The 18,380-nt window shown below is 46.7% G+C and overlaps 1 protein-coding gene across 1 annotated transcript in view; it reads left to right on the forward strand.

Moving 5' to 3' along the window:
* LOC139172295 (dynein axonemal assembly factor 5-like) overlaps nt 1-18,380 on the forward strand; it is a 40,755-nt gene that overhangs the window by 10,921 nt on the left and 11,454 nt on the right. Inside the window, exons 6-9 of the mRNA XM_070761260.1 lie at nt 530-742; nt 2,658-2,801; nt 6,704-6,872; nt 8,984-9,131. Coding sequence (XP_070617361.1) covers nt 530-742; nt 2,658-2,801; nt 6,704-6,872; nt 8,984-9,131 — 674 coding nt within the window. The remainder of the gene's footprint in view (nt 1-529; nt 743-2,657; nt 2,802-6,703; nt 6,873-8,983; nt 9,132-18,380) is intronic.

The following is an 18,380-nucleotide window of genomic DNA, read 5'->3' on the forward strand; positions in this document are numbered from 1 at the left end:
GGCCGGGGCCGTCACAGAGAAGGCTCTTCCCCTGGGGCCCGCCAAACGACATTGTTTGGTCGACGGGACCCGGAGAAGGCCAACTCTGTGGGACCTTATCGGCCGCTGGGATTCGTGCGGTAGAAGGCGGTTCCGGATGTATTCTGGCCCAATGCCATGTAGGGCTTTAAAGGTCATTACCAGGATGCTATAAATCCCACCGGGGGGAGGGGGGGCTCTCCGTCTAAGAGGGCCTGAGAGCTTCCGTTCATTCGAGGGGGACGTTGGAGAGGTCATGCTGAGAGAAGACACAGGGGTGCTTATTTTAGGCTGCCTTGCTACACCTGAATGAAATCGTCTCCCCTGTGCACATAACCATGAATGAGGGATGGGGCCTGAATTCCTGAAGCATGAGCAAAGGGAGAAAGCGGTTGTCATCCTCCATTCTTCATTTTTTTTAAAAGGGGGGAAGAAAGCTCTGTTGAGTTCATTTGGTCTTTAGCATCTTACAACCAGTTTCTCTGTATTTTTTTCTTTAAAAAAAAAACAGTGTTTGAAAGCAACAGAGCTGGTTGGAGCGTTTGTCAGCCCAGCTGTCTCTCTGAAATTAATCCTCTCCGATCTCGAAAGGGCACCGATGGCGTCTTACCTGACGATTCTGGCGGCGGTTATCCGGGGATCCCCCCGCAAAGTCTTGCAGCCTCACTTGGCCTCCCTTGGCAACGCGCTCTGCAACCCTGAAGTCAGTCAGCGGACTGAAGAGGTGAGGAGAACCCCAACTCAACCTTGAACGAAGCAATAGCCTTTATACTTTATATACCGCTTCACAATGCCTTTCCATCCCTCTCTAAGCAGTTTACAGAATCAGCCTCTTGCCTCCCCAACAATCTCCGGGACCGCCTTCTGCTGCACGAATCCCAGCGACCAGTTAGGTCCCACAGAGTGGGTCTTCTCCGGGTCCCGTCAACTAAACAATGTCGCTTGGCGGGACCCAGGGGAAGAGCCTTCTCTGTGGTGGCCCCGGCCCTCTGGAACCAACTCCCCCCAGAGATTAGAATTGCCCCCACCCTCCTCGCCTTTTGTAAGCTACTTAAAACCCACCTGTGCCGCCAGGCATGGGGGAATTGAGATTCCCTTTCCCCCCTAGGCCTTTACAATTGTATGCATGGTATGTCTGTCTGTATGTTTGGTTTTTTATATTAATGGGTTTTTAATCATTTTTAGTATTATTGGATTATTATTGTACATTGTTTTATTACTGTTGTTAGCCGCCCCGAGGGTCCGGAGAGGGGCGGCATACAAATCCGATAGATAGATAGATAGATAGATAGATAGATAGATAGATAGATAGATAGATAGATAGATAGATAGATAGATAGATAGATAGATGTCCTCACTTGACCCACCTCAGAAGGATGGAAGGCTGAGTCAACCTGGAGCCGGTGGTGAGATTTGAACTGCTGAACTACAGCTAGCAGTGAGCTGAAGTAGCCTGCAGTGCTGCGCAGTGGTTAGAGTACATTGGCATCTTTGCAGTCCGCAGACATCTTTTCTCTGAAGTTTAGCACTTTTGTCTTCAGGCGCATGTACAATCCCAAGGGCATCACGCAAGAGCTAATCGGGGTCGGTCACCAGGACGAGAGGTTTACTCTTCTGAGCTTTCGGACTCGAGCTCATCTTCCGTAGAGACAAGTTTCCTGAAGAGGGGCTCTAGAACAAGTCCGGAAGCTGTAAGTCTCTCACCCTGGTGACCAGGGCTGGTATTCGCTTGCCTTCCCTACAGGTTTGCAAGGGTGATTGTCCACTCACAGTTGGTGCTATTGGTTCGCCCAAACTGCTACAGACTGGCGGAATATCACCTCTGCTGGTGACTGACCTAGATTGGATCTTGCAACATTATCCTGGGATATGTATCCTGGGAGAGAGGGAGGGAGGAAGGAAAGGAAGAAAAGGAAGAAGAGGGAAGGGAGGAAGGAAGGAAGGGAAAAAAGGAAGAAAGAGGGAGGAAGGGAGGGAAGGAAGGAAGGGAAAAAAGGAAGTAAAGGGGAGGGAGGAAGGGAGGAAGGGAAAAAGAAGAAAGGGGGAGGGAGGGAACGAAGGGAAAAAAGGAAGAGGGAGGGAAGGAAGGGAGGGAGGAAGGAATGAAGGGGGAAAAGGAAGTAAAGGGGAGGGAGGAAGGGAAGGAAGGAAGGGAAAAAAGGAAGAAAAAGGGAGGGAGGGAGGGAAGGAAGGAAGGAAGTCATTCATTGTGGTGCAGTTGTTACAATGCTATGTTGCTGGCTATCTCTGCCCACTGCCGGGAGTTCAGTCCTGACCGGCTCAAGGCTGACTCTATAAACTGCTTAGAGTGGGCTGCAAAAGCACTGTTAAGTGGTATATAGGTGTAAATGCTATTTATATATTTTTTAAAAAACAACTTTCTTTTTTAATGTAAGCCTGTCTCCAGGGAAACTCTGTATAAGCATGGCAGGTGTTTTCACCTCCGCAGGTACATTGTTGCTATGTTCCTTTGGACATGGGAGAGGAAGAGGCAGGTAAGTTTTCTCGGCTAAGAACATCCGTGGGAAACAGCGCACGCCAGATCGCTGGAGCCAAGCAGAGCAACACAGGAAGGGGGATTCCATTTCCGTCTTCTGGGAAGCAAAGAACGACCGTTTTCTTTTTGATGTTTCTGGTAGGCCTTTTATCTGGAGCAGCTGCTTTGCTGCGTGGAAAGTCTCGTGGAGCTGTGCCAGGAAGACTGCAAAGAAATAAGCCTCCAGCTCACCAAGGTCTTGGTAACCATCATGGCAATACCAACCGCTGGACATTTACACGTAAAGGTAACACCCCTGAATGCCGGTCTGCTGAAGGTTCTTTTGTTGCAGGGTGTGGTTGGACATCTGGAACGAGCTCTTACATTAATATTTGCCTTTTTTTGCAAATCTGTTGCGACCCTATCTGGACCGGGACTCATTGCTCACAGTCACTCATGCCCTCATCACCTCGAGGCTCGACTACTGTAACGCTCTCTACATGGGGCTACCTCTGAAGGGTGTTCGGAAACTTCAGATCGTGCAGAATGCAGCTGCGAGAGCAATCATGGGCTTCCCCAAATATGCCCATGTCACATCAACACTCCGCAGACTGCATTGGTTGCTGATCAGTTTCCGGTCACAATTCAAAGTGTTGTTTATGACCTATAAAGCCCTTCATGGCACCGGACCAGGATATCTCCGGGACCGCCTTCTGCCGCACGAATCCCAGCGACCAGTTAGGTCCCACAGAGTGGGCCTTCTCTGGGTCCCGTCAAATAAACAATGTTGTTTGGCGAGACCCAGGGGAAGAGCCTTCTCTGTGGCGGCCCTGGCCCTCTGGAACCAACTCCCCCAGAGATTAGAATGCCCCCACCCTCCTTGCCTTTCGTAAGCTGCTTAAAACCCACCTCTGCTGTCAGGCATGGCGGAATTGAGATACACTTTCCCTCTAGGCCTTTAAAATTTTATGCATGGTATGTCTGTATGTATGATTGGTTTTTTATATAATGGGTTTTAACTGTTTTTTAGTATTGGATTATACTGTTTTGTTACTGTTGTTAGCCGCCCCAAGTCTGCGGAGAGGGGCGGCATACAAATCCAATCAATCAATCAATCAATCAATCCAGAATTGATTAGCAGAGGCTACGAATAAAAAAAAAACAGCCACAGATATGTAAAGTACAGGGTTGGCCATGGCAACGTTCAGTCCTCATTTGATACCTGGCCCTATAAAGTGTTTTCTTTAAACCTCAAATCTTCTAACAAATCAGTTCCCTGATCCAGTACTTTGACCTAACGCAGTGTTTCCCAACCTTGGCAACTTGAAGATATTTGGACTTCAACTCCCAGAATTCCCCAGCCAGAATTCCATAAACCAAGGAAGAAATATTTCCCTTGATTTGTCCTCACTTTCCTACCTATGAGCTTTAGGGAGGGCCCCCTCGTCCTGGTATTGTGTGATAGAGAAAAGGATTTTTCTCTATCCACCTTTTCTATCCCATGCATGATTTTATACACTTCGATCAAGTCACCCCTTCAATGCCATCTTTCAAGCCCTGGAGCTTAGCAGGACCACTAGTGCTCAGACCACCACAAGCCCCACTCATCGGAGCCCTGAGCCCTGAGATGCTTCTGATAATGGATGTCTCCCCACCCCACCCCTGCCTCCCGCTATCTTAGTTTATGACTATCACGATGCCACAAATCACTTTCTTCTCCAGTCAAATTCCAACTAAATGAGGCTGCCATCTTTTTTGTGGAACCTCTTTGGTGGCCTACGCAAACTTGGCTGCCGGACTCAATTCCTCCTCCGTTAAATGGCTACTCGGCTTCCTGTTCGGTTGCTTCTGGGCACAATAAACTACCCTGAAATTGACAGCTCTTTGCCACCGACAGGCAATTTATCTCCCCCCCCCCCCACCCCCCAGAAGCCATAATTTTGAAACTTAACTTTTAAAACTGTAAAATCAAACGCAGGTTAGCATGAACAGTATTTTACGCCCAATAAAAGGTCAAAGGGCTACTTTGCCTTGTGGAATCCGGATGCCTAGACTTGTTCAGGAAGAATAGAGTCTAAGCATTTAGTCTTGGGATGCTGATTCTTCTTTTTTCTTTTAAAGATTCCTGGATAAATCCGTTTTAAAGAAAAGGAAGCTCATTAGGCAAGTCCTAAATTGCTAAAAGCATTCCAATAGGCATTCGCCGGAAAGGAAACACACACACACCCCGACCTCCACAAAAATGGAAAATTTTTGGGACCAGATCACTGATTTAGCAGCACAAGTACAGTGGTACCTCATGATACGAACCCCTCGCCATACGAACAACCCGAGATACGAACCCGGGGTTCAGAAATTTTTTGCCTCTTCTTACGAACTTTTTCCGTCTTACGAACCCACCGCTGCCGAGAAGCCCCGCCACCCGGCTATCGCTTTTTGAAATAGCCGGGGGGCTTCTCAGCGTTTTCCTGAACCCGAACGCCAAACCCGAACTTCCGGGTTCGGCGTTCGGGAGGTCGCTGAGAAGCCCGGCTGTTGTCTTTTGAAACAGCCGGGGGGCTTCTCGGCGGCCTCCCAAATGCCGAACCCGGAAGTTCGGGTTTGCCGTTCGGGTTCAGGAGGTCGCTGAGAAGCCCCCCGGCTGTTTCAAAAGGTGACAGCCGGGTGGCGGGGCTTCTCGGCGGCCACCCGAACCCGAACTTTTGCCGAACTTCCGCGTTTGGCATTGGGAGAACGCTGAGAAGCGCCCGGCTGTTTCAGAAGGTGACAGCCGGGCAGCGGCATTTTTTTGCAGGGTTTTTTTCGTTGCACGGATTAATTCATTTTACATTGTTTCCTATGGGAAACAATGTTTTGTCTTATGAACTTTTCGCCTTACGAACCTCCCCCGGGAACCAATTAGGTTCGTAAGACGAGGTATTACTGTATCTCCTAAATTTTCTTTGGAGGGAGGTCGAATGCTTCAGGGGGAAGTGGATATGCAGGCTCGAGTCTCGTACAGATGTGTGTCTTCCTAGAATGTGGCTGCTTTAAGAAACTCCCAACAGATGCAAGCATCTGGCATGTTCCAATTGCGGGCTCCCTTTCATTTCCAAAGCACTGTGGAGGACAGATGTTTGTCACGATCCATCTATAGGTCGTCCTCAACTAACGGGAGTTTGTTCAGAGTCATAGAAACATAGAAGATTGACAGCAGAAAAAGACCTCGCGGTCCATCTGGTCTGCCCTTACACTATTTCCTGTATTTTATCTTAGGATGGATCTATGTTTATCCCGGGCATGTTTAAATTCAGTTCCTGTGGATATACCATCCCCCTCTGCTGGAAGTTTGTTCCAGCATCTACTACTCTTTCAGTCAAATAATATTTTCTCACGTTGCTTCTGATCTTTCCCCCAACAAACCTCAATTATGCCCGCCTTGTTTTGGGGTTCACTTTTCTATTAAAAAGACTTCCCTCCCGAACCTTACTTCACCCTTTAACATATTTCAATGTTTCAATCCTGTCTCTCCTTTCCCTTCTGTCCTCCAGACCAGTGTTTCCCAACCTTGACAACTTGAAGATATCTGGACTTCAACTCCCAGAATTCCCCCGCCAGCATTCGCTGGCTGGGGAATTCTGGGAGTTGAAGTCCAAATATCTTCAAGTTGCCAAGGCTGGAAAACACTGCTGCAGACTATACAGATTGTCCATGAAGTCTTTCCTGATAAGTTTTATGCTTCAGACCTTCCACCATTTTTGTAGCCCCTCTTTGGACCCCTTCAATTTGATCCATCTCTTTTTGTAGGCGAGGTCTCCAGAACTGGACACAGTATTATTCCAAATGGGGTCTCACCAGCGCTCTAGACAGTGGGTCACTAAAACACACCAAAGTTACGACCTTCCCAGCCTCCGCGCGGTCACGTGACCAAAATTCAGGCGCTTGGCAAATGACTCATAGTTATGACGGTCGCAGTGTCCCGTGATCCCCCTTTTGCGACTTCCTGACACGCAAAGCCAACATGGGGAGCCAGGTTCATTTAACAACCGTGCGGCTGGCTTGTCAACTGATTCACTTAACGGCCGAGGCAAGAAAAATGGTCTTAAAATGGTGGCAAAATTCACTTAACGACTGTCTCACCTAGCCACGGGAACGTGGGGCTCGGTTGTGGCCGTGAGGCGAGGACGCCTTGCATTGATCCTTCCATTCTTTCCTGTCCCATCCCAACAGTTAGAGGACGCGATGAGGGCACTGGCTGAGGTCCAGCACATTCGGGATGTCACCGACTTATACAAGCAGCACATATCTCAGCTGATGGAATGGCTGTCCTCGACTCACGACGACTGGAGCTGCTACTCACCCGAACTCCTGCAGTTGGATGTAATTGCTACTCAGTCAGGTGAGAAGATTGGAAGCAGGCGGGGCCTGAAACTCTCTGCTCTGGGATTATTTATTTATTTATTTATTGGATTTTTATGCCGCCCCTCTCCGGAGACTCGGGGCAGCTAACAGCAACAATAAAGCAGTGTACAATAGTAGTCTGGTGTTAGAAATAATTAAAAGCCCATTAATATAAAAAACTCAAACATACATACCATGCATAGAATTGTAAAGGCCTAGGGGGAAAGAATATCTCAGTTCCCCCATGCCTGACGGCAGAGGTGGGTTTTAAGCAGCTTATGAAAGGCAAGGAGGGTGGGGGCAATTCTAATCTTTGGGGGAGTTGGTTCCAGAGGGCCGGGGCCGCCACAGAGAAGGCTCTTCCCCTGGGTCCCGCCAAGCGGCATTGTTTAGTTGACGGGACCCGGAGAAGACCCACTCTGTGGGACCTAACTGGTTGCTGGGATTCGTGCAGCAGAAGGCGGTCCCTGAGATAATCAGGTCCGGTGCTATGAAGGGCTTTATAGGTCATAACCAACACATTCATGGGCCGAGGGATGTGAAGGCAGCTTTATTTATCTATTTAGTAAGCTGGCTGCCCAGTTTACTCATAGTGACTCTTGGGTGGCTTACAAAGGTAAAGCCCTAGTACAATGATGGAGAACTTTTTTTCCCCTCGGGTGCCAAAAGAGTATGGGGGCGCCCTATTGCACATGTGCGAGTGCCCCCACTCATAATTCAATGCCTACAGAGGGGGAAAACAGCTCTTCCCGCCCCCCAGGAGGCCCTCTGGAGGCCGGAAACAGCCTGTTTTCCAACTTTTTGTGGGCCCAGTAGGCTCATGTTTCACCCTCCCCTGGTTCCAAAGTCTTCCCTGGAGCCAGGGGAGGGTAAAAGCGCCCTCCCACATCCCCCCGGAGGCTCTCTGGAAGCTAAAAACACCCTCCCAGAGCCTCTGTGTGAGCCAAAAATCAGCTGGCTGGCACACACGTGCATGTCGTTTGGCGGGGCCCAGGGGAAGAGCCTTCTCTGTGGCGGCCCCGGCCCTCAGGAACCAACTCCCCCCAGAGATTAGAACAGCCCCCACCCTCCTTGCCTTTCGTAAGCTCCTCAAAACCCACCTCTGCCGTCAGGCATGGGGGAACTAAGATATTCTTTTCCCCCTAGGCTTCTACAATTTATGCATGGTATGTTTGTATGTATGATTGGTTTTATAACAAGGGTTTTTAGCTGTTTTAGTATTGGATTTTTACATTCTGTTCTTATTATTGTTGTTAGCCGCCCCGAGTCCACGGAGAGGGGCGGCATACAAATCCAATAGATAGATAGATAGATAGATAGATAGATAGATAGATAGATAGATAGATAGATAGATAGATAGATAGATAGAAAGATAGATAGATAATAGATAGATAGATAGATAGATAGATAGATAGATAGATAGATAGATAGATAGATAGATAGATAGATAGATTAGATTGGTAGGTAGGTAGGTAGGTAGGTAGTTAGGTAGGTAGATAGATAGATAGATAGATAGATAGATAGATAGATAGATAGATAGATAGATTAGATAGATAGATAGATAGATAGATAGATAGATAGATAGATAGATAGATAGATAGATAGATAGATAGATAGATAGATAGATAGATAGATAGATAGATAGCTCACATGCCCTAGGTTCGCCATCACTGCCCTAGTATAAAACCCAAGAAGCCCCCAACCTCCCTAGTGACAACAATCAGACCAGCCACTTGATGGGCTCCACATCACCCTGGGATCCCCAGACCCCATTGTCAGAAACCAGATCTTCAGGAAAGAGTGTCAAAGTGGGGCTAATCTTTTCTCCAGAGGGATGATGTACCACAAGGGAAAGAACCACCCCAGAATAGGTTTAAGGTACCTAGCTTATTCTGGAAGCCGTTTGCTAACTGTTCTGTTCCAGGTGAAACGAGGCAGTGCAGTCGTTTATTCCGTTCTAGCAACGCTGCATTCCCGGAAGCCTCTTCTTAATTCACATTATTCAACTGAGATTTGATTGCCAGAATTAACCCTCGCTTCCATCTAGCGGGTTGCTCCTTCCGGAGGCTAATTCCACAAAACTCCACTGTTTCCCTTTTCTCTTCCTAGGGCCTGTGATTGCCGAAGTCCTGAAGGATTTTATTTCCATTCTTAAAACCTGCCTTCACACTTCCAGGGACCCTCGGATGCGTCTGAAGTTATTTTCTATTTTATCCCAATTGCTTCAGAGCCCTGGCGAGACGGTCAATGCAAATGGGTAAGAGTCTGATTTCATACCCTTTAGGTCAGTGTCTGTCCACCTAGCCGACTTTTAAGACGTGTGGACTTCAATTGCCAGAGTTTCCCAGCCAGCTGTTCTGGGGACTGAAGTCCACCCATCTTAAATGGGCCACTGTGTGACACAGAATGCTGGACTCGATGGGCTTTGGCCCGATTCTTAGGTTCTTAAATTATTATTATTATTACTATTATTATTATTATTATTTATTGGATTTGTATGCCGCCACTCTCCGTGGACTCGGGGCGGCTAACAACAGTGATAAAAACAGCATGTGACAATCCAATACTAAAACAGCTGAAAACCCTTGTTATAAAACCAATCATACATACAAACATACCATGCATAAATTGTAGAAGCCTAGGGGGAAAGAATATCTCAGTTCCCCCATGCCTGATGGCAGAGATGGGTTTTGAGGAGCTTTCGAAAGGCAAGGAGGGTGGGGGCTATTCTAATCTCTGGGGGGGAGTTGGTTCCAGAGGGCCGGGGCCGCCACAGAGAAGGCTCTTCCCCTGGGTCCCGCCAAACGACATTGTTTAGTTGACCGGACCTGGAGAAGGTCCACTCTGTGGGACCTAACTGGTTGCTAGGATTCGTGCGGCAGAAGGCGGTCCCTGAAATAATCTGGTCCGGTGCCATGAAGGGCTTTATAGGTCATAACCAACACTTTGAATTGTGATTGGAAACTGATCGGCAACCAATGCAGACTGCGGAGTGTTGGTGTAACATGGACCTATTTAGGGAAGCCCATGATTGCTCTTGCAGCTGCATTCTGCATGATCTGAAGTTTCCGAACACTTTTCAGAGGTAGCCCCATGTAGAGAGCATTACATTAGTTGAGCCTCGAGGTGATGAGGGCATGAGTGACTGTGAGCAGTGAGTCCTGGTCCAGATAGGGCCGCAACTGGTGCACCAGGCGAACCTGGGCAAACGCCCCCCTCGCCACAGCTGAAGAGTCGTGCCAGGTTGGCAAAATACGTCTTTAGACATTTTGCCCCATTGGATTTTGTATCAGATATCTAAAGATGAGATGTAAACTGTTTTTTCTCACAGTTATAAGAATTCTCAGGCAGATCAGATTGAGTCCCAGGTAAGACGCAGCTAAAGAAAGCCACTTTTCCAAAAATTTCATTTTTTTCATTGTTTGCCCAAAATAGAACCATGGTGGTACAATGGTTAGTTAGCATGCAAGTATGCCAGGCTACTTTTGCTGATTGCCAGCTGTCAGCAGTTCGAGTTTCAAGGTTGACTCAGCCTTCCATCCTTCCAAGGTCAGTAAAACGAGGACCCAAATTTTGGGGGAAAAGAAGCTGACTATAAACCGCTTTACAGAGAGCTGTAAAGCACAGAAGCGGTATATAAACCCACCTGTGTCATCAGGCATGGGGGAATTAAGATATTCTTTCCCCTCGGCTTCCACAATTTATGTATGGTATGTTTGTATGTATGATTGGTTTTTAAAATAAGGGTTTTTAGCTACTTTATTATTGGATTGTCGCACGTTGTTTTTATTACTGTTGTTAGCCGCCCCGAGTCTACGGAGAGGGGCGGCATACAAATCCAATAAAATGAAATGAAATGAAATATAAGTCTTAACGCTATGACTAAAATCACTTTGTGGGAGATGGGCAGCCCTACAAATTTGAGGAATAAATAAATCGCTAACAAAGCCACCTGACAGAAGGGTGAAAATGACGGCAGAAAAATGGGTCGTCGAGTACAAAACTAGAAACATCCAGGGGGCACCATCCAAACCTTGTCAACAGACCTCAGATTAATGTTGATTTTACCACCCAGGTTGTGTTTACGATTTCAGATCCCGTGCTTGTGATTGTGCAAGCTTCTCGTGTAGAAAACATGCTCCTAAAACTTTCGGCTGTGGTGGGAGATTTTAGCTCTCTCTCTCTCGTTCTCCAGCAACATTTCCTCTCTAGAGTTTGGCTAGAATCAAAGAAAGGCCGGGGTGGGGGGTGGGGGCAAGTGCTGCCCCGGTTTGAAACTCCTTGCTGCAAGAAGCAACCTCCCCGTTGCAATCTTATTGCGTAGGGCAGTGATAGCAAACCTTTTTTTCCTTGGGTGCCAAAACGCTATCACACATGTGCAAGTCTGCATTGGTTGCCGATCAATTTCCGGTCACAATTCAAAGTGTTGGTTATGACCTGTAAAGCCCTTCGTGGCATCGGACCAGAATATCTCCGGGACCGCACGAATCCCAGCGACCGGTTAGGTCCCACAGAGTTGGCCTTCTCCGGGTCCCGTCGACTAAACAATGTCGTTTGGCGGGACCCAGGGGAAGAGCCTTCTCTGTGGCGGCCCCAACCCTCTGGAACCAGCTCCCCCCAGATATCAGAGTTGCCCCCACCCTCCTTGCCTTTCGCAAGCTCCTTAAAACCCACCTCTGTCGTCAGGCATGGGGGAATTGAAATTTATCCCTTCCCCCTAGGCTTATAGAATTTATACATGGTATGCTTGTATGTATGATTGGTCTCTTAAATTGGGGTTTTTTAGATTATTTTTAATATTAGATTTGTTACATTGTCTCCTTTATTGTTGTTAGCCGCCCCGAGTCTTCGGAGAGGGGCGGCATACAAATCTATAAATAAGTAAGTAAGTAAGTAAGTAAGTAAGTAAGTAAGTAAGTAAGTAAGTAAGTAAGTAAGTAAGTACCCACAGCCATAACTCAATACCCGGGGAGGGTTCTCCGCCCCCTGGAGGCCCTCTGGAGGCTGAAAACGGCCTGTTTCCCAACTTCTGATGGTCCCAGTAGGCTCATGTTTCACCCTCCCCAGGCTCCAAAGGTTTCCCTGGGTTTGGGGTAAAAATGGCCTCTCACATCCCCACAAAGGCTCCCTGGAAGCCAAAAACGCCCTACCAGAGCTTCTGTTGAGCCAAAAATCAGCTGGCCGGCACACACACATGTACGTTGGAGCTGAGCTAGGGCAAAGGCTCAGCAGATATTGGTCCACATGCCACCTGTGCCATCGGTTCGCCATCACTGGCATAGGGAGACTTCCTGGCCACCAAGCCAACTGGGTCCTGGAGGCAGGATGGATTAATGGAGATAGGGAGAGGCAAGAGGAGAGACACGTGAAACAGGATAAATTTGACTCTGAGGGTAGACAAAAATGCCGGAGACGGAATGCTTGGCTGCATAGCTAGAGGTATAACAAGCAGGAAGAGGGAGGTTGTGATCCCCTTATATAGAGCGCAGGTGAGACCACATTTGGAATACTGTGTTCAGTTCTGGAGACCTCACCTACAAAAAGATATTGACAAAATTGAACAGGCCCAAAGACGGGCTACAAGAATGGTGGAAGGTCTTAAGCATAAAACGTATCAGGAAAGACTTCATGGACTCCATCTGGATAGTCTGGAGGACAGAAGGAAAAGGGGGGACATGATCGAAACATTTAAATATGTTAAAGGGTTAAATAAGGTTCAGGAGGGAAGTGTTTTTAATAGGAAAGTGAACACAAGAACAAGAGGGCACAATCTGAAGTTAGTTGGGGGAAAGATCAAAAGCAATGTGAGAAAATATTATTTTACTGAAAGAGTAGTAGATCCTTGGAACAAACTTCCAGCAGACGTGGTAGATAAATCCACAGTAATTGAATTTAAACATGCCTGGGATAAACATATATCCATCCTAAGATAAAATACAGGAAATAGTATAAGGGCAGACTAGATGGACCATGAGGTCTTTTTCTGCCGTCAGTCTTCTATGTTTCTATGAGACAGGGGGAGGGAGACTATTTTCAGTCTTACAATTATTTTTTTTTAAGTTGCCCTTTTTAAACATGATTTGCCTTCCTGGAGGACATTCCAAAGTGAGTGGCTCTTGCAAAGCTCCCCTTTTGTGGTTTTGACACATTTTATTTAAAGGATTAAAACAAGCCATTACAGGAGAAGGGGGAAATGTGAAGCGTTCCCATGGGTCATTTAGCCCAGACCACCTTGAAGCCCAAACCGGAGCCTTGAAATCACTCGGAAGAAGAAAACAGCTGTGTAGGTTTTCACGGTGAACGAAAATAATAATAAATGAAGCAAAGTAGCCTTCTTTTGAGAAGTTGGTTCAGGTTGATTGCCTTTCCGGTCTGCTTGATGGTTCTCTGAGGAGATTGCAAAGCACGATAACTTAATTGGCTAAAAAACACCCCCACCCTGGCGTTGTGACATGCAACATTTTGTGCATTCGCGTTTTCCATGCTGAGTAAGAAAAAGGAACAGGAATACCTTTTCAGAGCCCGCAAATCGATCAGGCGATCCCTTGCATCATAAGGGCCATGTGCCATCTTTTATCCATCCCTAATAGATTGCAATATTTTAAATGCCCATGTAACACCAACACTCCGCAGTCTGCATTGGTTGCCGATCAGTTTCCGGGCACAATTCAAAGTTTAAGTTTAATCAGATTTGTATGCTGCCCCTCTCCGCAGACTCGGGGCGGCTCACAGCAATAGCAATACAATGTAAAACAAATCCAATATTTAAATTAATTTAAAAAACCCCACAAGTTAAAACCAATCATACACACTAGCGTACCATACATAAATTTTATAAGCCTAGGGAGAAGGAACATGTCAATTCCCCCATGCCTGACAACAGAGGTGGGTTTTAAGGAGCCTACGAAAGGCTAGGAGGGTGGGGGCAACTCTGATATCTGGGGGGAGTTGGTTCCAAAGGGTCGGGGCCGCCACAGAGAAGGCTCTTCCCCTGGGCCCCGCCAACCGACATTGTTTAGTTGACGGGACCCGGAGAAGGCCAACTCTGTGGGACCTAACTGGTCGCTGGGATTCGTGCGGCAGAAGGCGGTCCCGGAGATATTCTGATCCAGTGCCATGAAGGGCTTTATAGGTCATAACCAACACTTTGAATTGTGACCGGAAACTGATCGGCAACCAATGCAGACTTGTGTTGGTCATTACCTATAAAGCCCTTCATGGCACCGGACCAGGGTATCTACGAGACCGCCTTCTACCGCATGAATCCCAGCGACCGGTTAGGTCCCACAGAGTTAGCCTTCTCCGGGTCCTGTCGACCAAACAATGTTATTTGGCGGGCACCAGGGGAAGAGCCTTCTCTGTGGCGGCCCTGACCCTCTGGAATCAACTCCCCCCAGAGATTATAATGGCCCCCACCCCCCTTGTCTTTCGCAAATTACTCAAGACCCACCTTTGTCGCCAGGCATGGGGGAGTTAAGATATTCCTTCCCCTAGGCCATTACAAGTTATTCATGGTATGTTTGTGTGTATGTTTGGTTTGCATAATAAGGGTTTTTAGTTGTTTTATTAAATTGGATTGTTACATGTTGTTTTTATCATTGTTGTTAGCCGCCCCGAGTCTGCGGAGAGGGGCGGCATACAAATCCAATAAATAAATAAATGCCTTTTCAGAGCCCGCAAATCGATCAGGCGATCCCTTGCATCATAAGGGCCATGTGCCATCTTTTATCCATCCGTAATAGATTGCAATATTTTCTGGAAGCTTGTAAAACATATCACGCACTCCAGAAGGCTTCCATCTCGAGTGGCGACTTTCCCATAAATGGAATGCTGTAAAGGAAATAACAATAGGTCTCCATATATCTGTTCTGTCAAGCTCTCTGGTAGAATCCTCCCAAAAATGCACAGATACAATTTCAGACACACACACGTTTGAAAATTCAAAACAATGTTCTTTATAATGAAAATTCACTTAAACCAAGCCCTCTTTTGGTATAGCAAAGAGCACTCGTCTCCAAACAAACTGGTAATTGGTACAAGTCCCTTATCAGTTCTGTAACACTTAGCTTGCAGCTGTGAGGCAATTCACAGTCCTTCTTCTTTCACAAAGTGAAACACACTTTGCCCTGGTTTAGCTTCAAAGCCGGGAAAAATCAGCACACAAAAGGTCAAAGTCAGTAAAGCAGTCACGAAACACAAGGATCAGATAATCCTCCACAATGGCCAGACCCACAGGCTGCTATTTATAGCAGCCTCACTAATGACCACAGCCCCACCCAACCACAGGTGGCCTCATTTTCTTTGATAATAATCTCTCAGTTGTTGTTGCCTATGCATCGCTCTCCGCATGCGTGGCTGTATCATTAACTCTTGTTCTGAATCCAAGGAGGAGCTAGAGAATTGATCTCCTTCTGAGCTGTCTGCCACACTCTCCTCCTCCCTGTCACTCATGTCTTCTTGGTCAGAGGAGCCTTCATCATCAGATTCCACCGGGGGCAAAACAGGCCTGCAGCATGTGGATGTCTCCCCCACATCCACAGTCCTTGGGGCAGGAGCTGGGCCAGAGCTAACCACAACAATATCTATACTTGTTTTGTCCATAATATTGTCCACCAAAAATGGGAGAAATATCCCAGCCATGGGAAACAGTGTACTCCTAACATTTGAGTACAGTTAACCAGCAGAACAACTTGTCTCCAGAAGTTGTGGGTGCTCTATCACTGGTGGTTTTTCAGAAGAGATTGGACAATCATTTGTCTGGAATGCTGTATGGCAGTGATGGCGAATTTATGGCACGGGTGCCACAGGTGGCACACGGAGCCATATTTATTTATTTATTTTATTTATTTAATTAGATTTGTATGCCGCCCTTCTCCGAAGACTCGGGGCAGCTCACAACATAATAAAAAACAATATAACATTGCAACAAATCTAACATTAAAAAAAAGATATTTAAAACCCCAGTAATTAAAAACCATGCAACACATACATACCAATACATAAAATATAAAAGCCTTGGGGAAGTGTTTCAGTTCCCCCATGCCTGGCGATATAGGTGGGTCTTGAGTCATTTGTGAAAGACAAGGAGGGTGGGGGCCGTTCTAATCTCCGGGGGCAGTTGATTCCAGAGAGCCGGGGCCGCCACAAAGAAGGCTCTTCCCCTGGGGCCCGCCAAACGACATTGTTTGGTCGACGGGACCTGGAGAAGGCCCACTCTGTGGGACCTAATCGGTCGCTGGGATTCGTGCGGCAGAAGGCGGTCTCGGAGGTATTCTGGTCCACTGCCATGTAGGGCTTTAAAGGTCAATACCAACACTTTGAATTGTGACCGGAAACTGATCAGCAGCCAGTGCAGGCCACGGAGTGTTGTATCAGTTGGCACGCAAGCTGTTGCCCTAGCTCAGCTCCAAAGTGCATGTGTTTGCCAGCAAGGTCCCTTCCAACTCTGCAATTCTGTAGAGAACAATGAGAGGCATCTTGTTAGCCATCCTGGGAGCAAAGCCATCCAGGCCTTTATGGTATGGTTTTATTGAGTGTAGAGCTTTTTATTCGGCTGGTTCTCACATGCCACCTACTGGAAGAGGGGAGCATACAGAACAGGGATCTCCAGTTCTATACGCCAAGCCAGGGGTCTCCAATCCTTCAACTGCAAAGCCGAGACCCTAAATTAAGCAGCGGATTTAGTATAGGAATATGCTGTGGACTCCCTTATAAAAAGAGTGCCGCCCATAATGGTCAGTTGCTGTCTTCCTGTTAATTTACTGCCAAAGTGCAAAAAATGGCTGATGCCACAAGATTTGGATAGCAGAAAACCAGCAAACTCGTTTTTTCCAGGCAATGTTGTTATTATTATTATTATTATTATTTATTTATTTATTAGATTTGTATGCTGCCCCTCTCTGCAGACTCAGGGCGGCTCACAACAGTGATAAAAAACAATATGTATTGACAAATCTAATAATTTAAAATCTAAAATAGCAATTGTACATTTAAAAAATCTAAAAACAAGGAACCCCCAATATAAAAAATATACATAGAGTCATATCGTGCACTAAAGCTACATAGGCAGGGAGAGATGTCTCAGTTTGTTTGTTTGTTTGTTTGTTTGTTTGTTTGTTTATCTACCTATTTATCTATCTATTTATTTATCTATTTGTTTATTTATTTTTTGTTTGTTTATTTGTTTGTTTGTTTGTTTCTTTATTGGATTTGTATGCCGCCCCTCTCCGCAGACTCGGGGCGGCTAACAACAGCAATAAAACATATAACAAAATCCAATACTAAAACCAGTTAAAAACCCATTATACATTCAGACATACCATGCATAAAATTGTAAAGGCCTAGGGGGAAGAGGGTCTCAGTTCCCCCATGCCTGGCGGCAGAGGTGCATTTTAAGCAGCTTTCGAAAGGCAAGGAGGGTGGGGGCAATTCTAATCTCTGTGGGGAGTTGGTTCCAGAGGGCCGGGGCCGCCACAGACAAGGCTCTTCCTCTGGGTCCCGCCAAGCAACATTGTTTAGTCGATGGGACCCGGAGAAGGCCAACTCTGTGGGACCTGACCGGTCGCTGGGATTCGTGCGGCAGAAGGCGGTCTCGGAGGTATCCTGGTCCGGTGCCCTGAAGGGCTTTATAGGTCATAACCAACACTTTGAATTGTGACCGGAAACTGATTGGCAACCAGTGCAGACTGCGGAGTGTTGGTGTGACATGGGCATATTTGGAAAAGCCCATGACTGCTCTCGATTGGGTCACTCATCGAACATCAGGCAAGAAATGGATTCCTAATCGGGATCCAAATCTGTTCAAAATGGAAATGGCTAGATCTTTGTAAAGTCATCTCTGTTTAACCGAGATGCCATTTAAAACAAATAAATGGGGGAAGGCTGAAAGAACTCCTTTCAAGACCCGAGCAAAGTTGCATTATGAATTATTTACGTGCATCCCTGTGACTATTTTAGCAATGAGATATTCTGTATAATGAATAAATAATGCCCCTCGTACAAGGTCTTGTCAGAATGAGAGAGATTTATTGCATCGTTCCTACCCTCTGAGGATTGACTTCAGCGTTTCTTTCCCCCCCTGTGATCAAGGCTGAAATTGTCCCGATCTGAATAGCGACCTTGTGTCACTCTATAGGAAAATGGGAAGGTTGTCCTCGGTGGAGCAAGAAAGAACATCCAGTTTAATTTGGTCGGTTGAGCATTGATATTATTCAAGCGCTATATTTATTAGCCCCATATTTGGAACTTTCTCCAGACGTCCCTTCGAAGGCTAAGGGCACCACAAGAACAGATCTGTCCTCACTGACTTGGAACATCGGAAAGGTTTTTGCCTCTGACTGAATCACGTCCTGCTGGAAGCTTGGCAAGCTTTGTTGGTTCATCAGAAGTGAATTTTACCTGCAGCAAATGTATTTTTGTCAGAGAGAGACAGAAAGAGTCAGGCAGAAAGAGAGAGAGAGAGACAGACAGACTGAGAGAGAGGGAGAGACTGAGACAGGGAGAGAAA

The sequence above is a fragment of the Erythrolamprus reginae genome, chromosome 9 (genome assembly GCF_031021105.1).
Source record: "Erythrolamprus reginae isolate rEryReg1 chromosome 9, rEryReg1.hap1, whole genome shotgun sequence".
Lineage (NCBI taxonomy): Eukaryota > Metazoa > Chordata > Lepidosauria > Squamata > Dipsadidae > Erythrolamprus > Erythrolamprus reginae.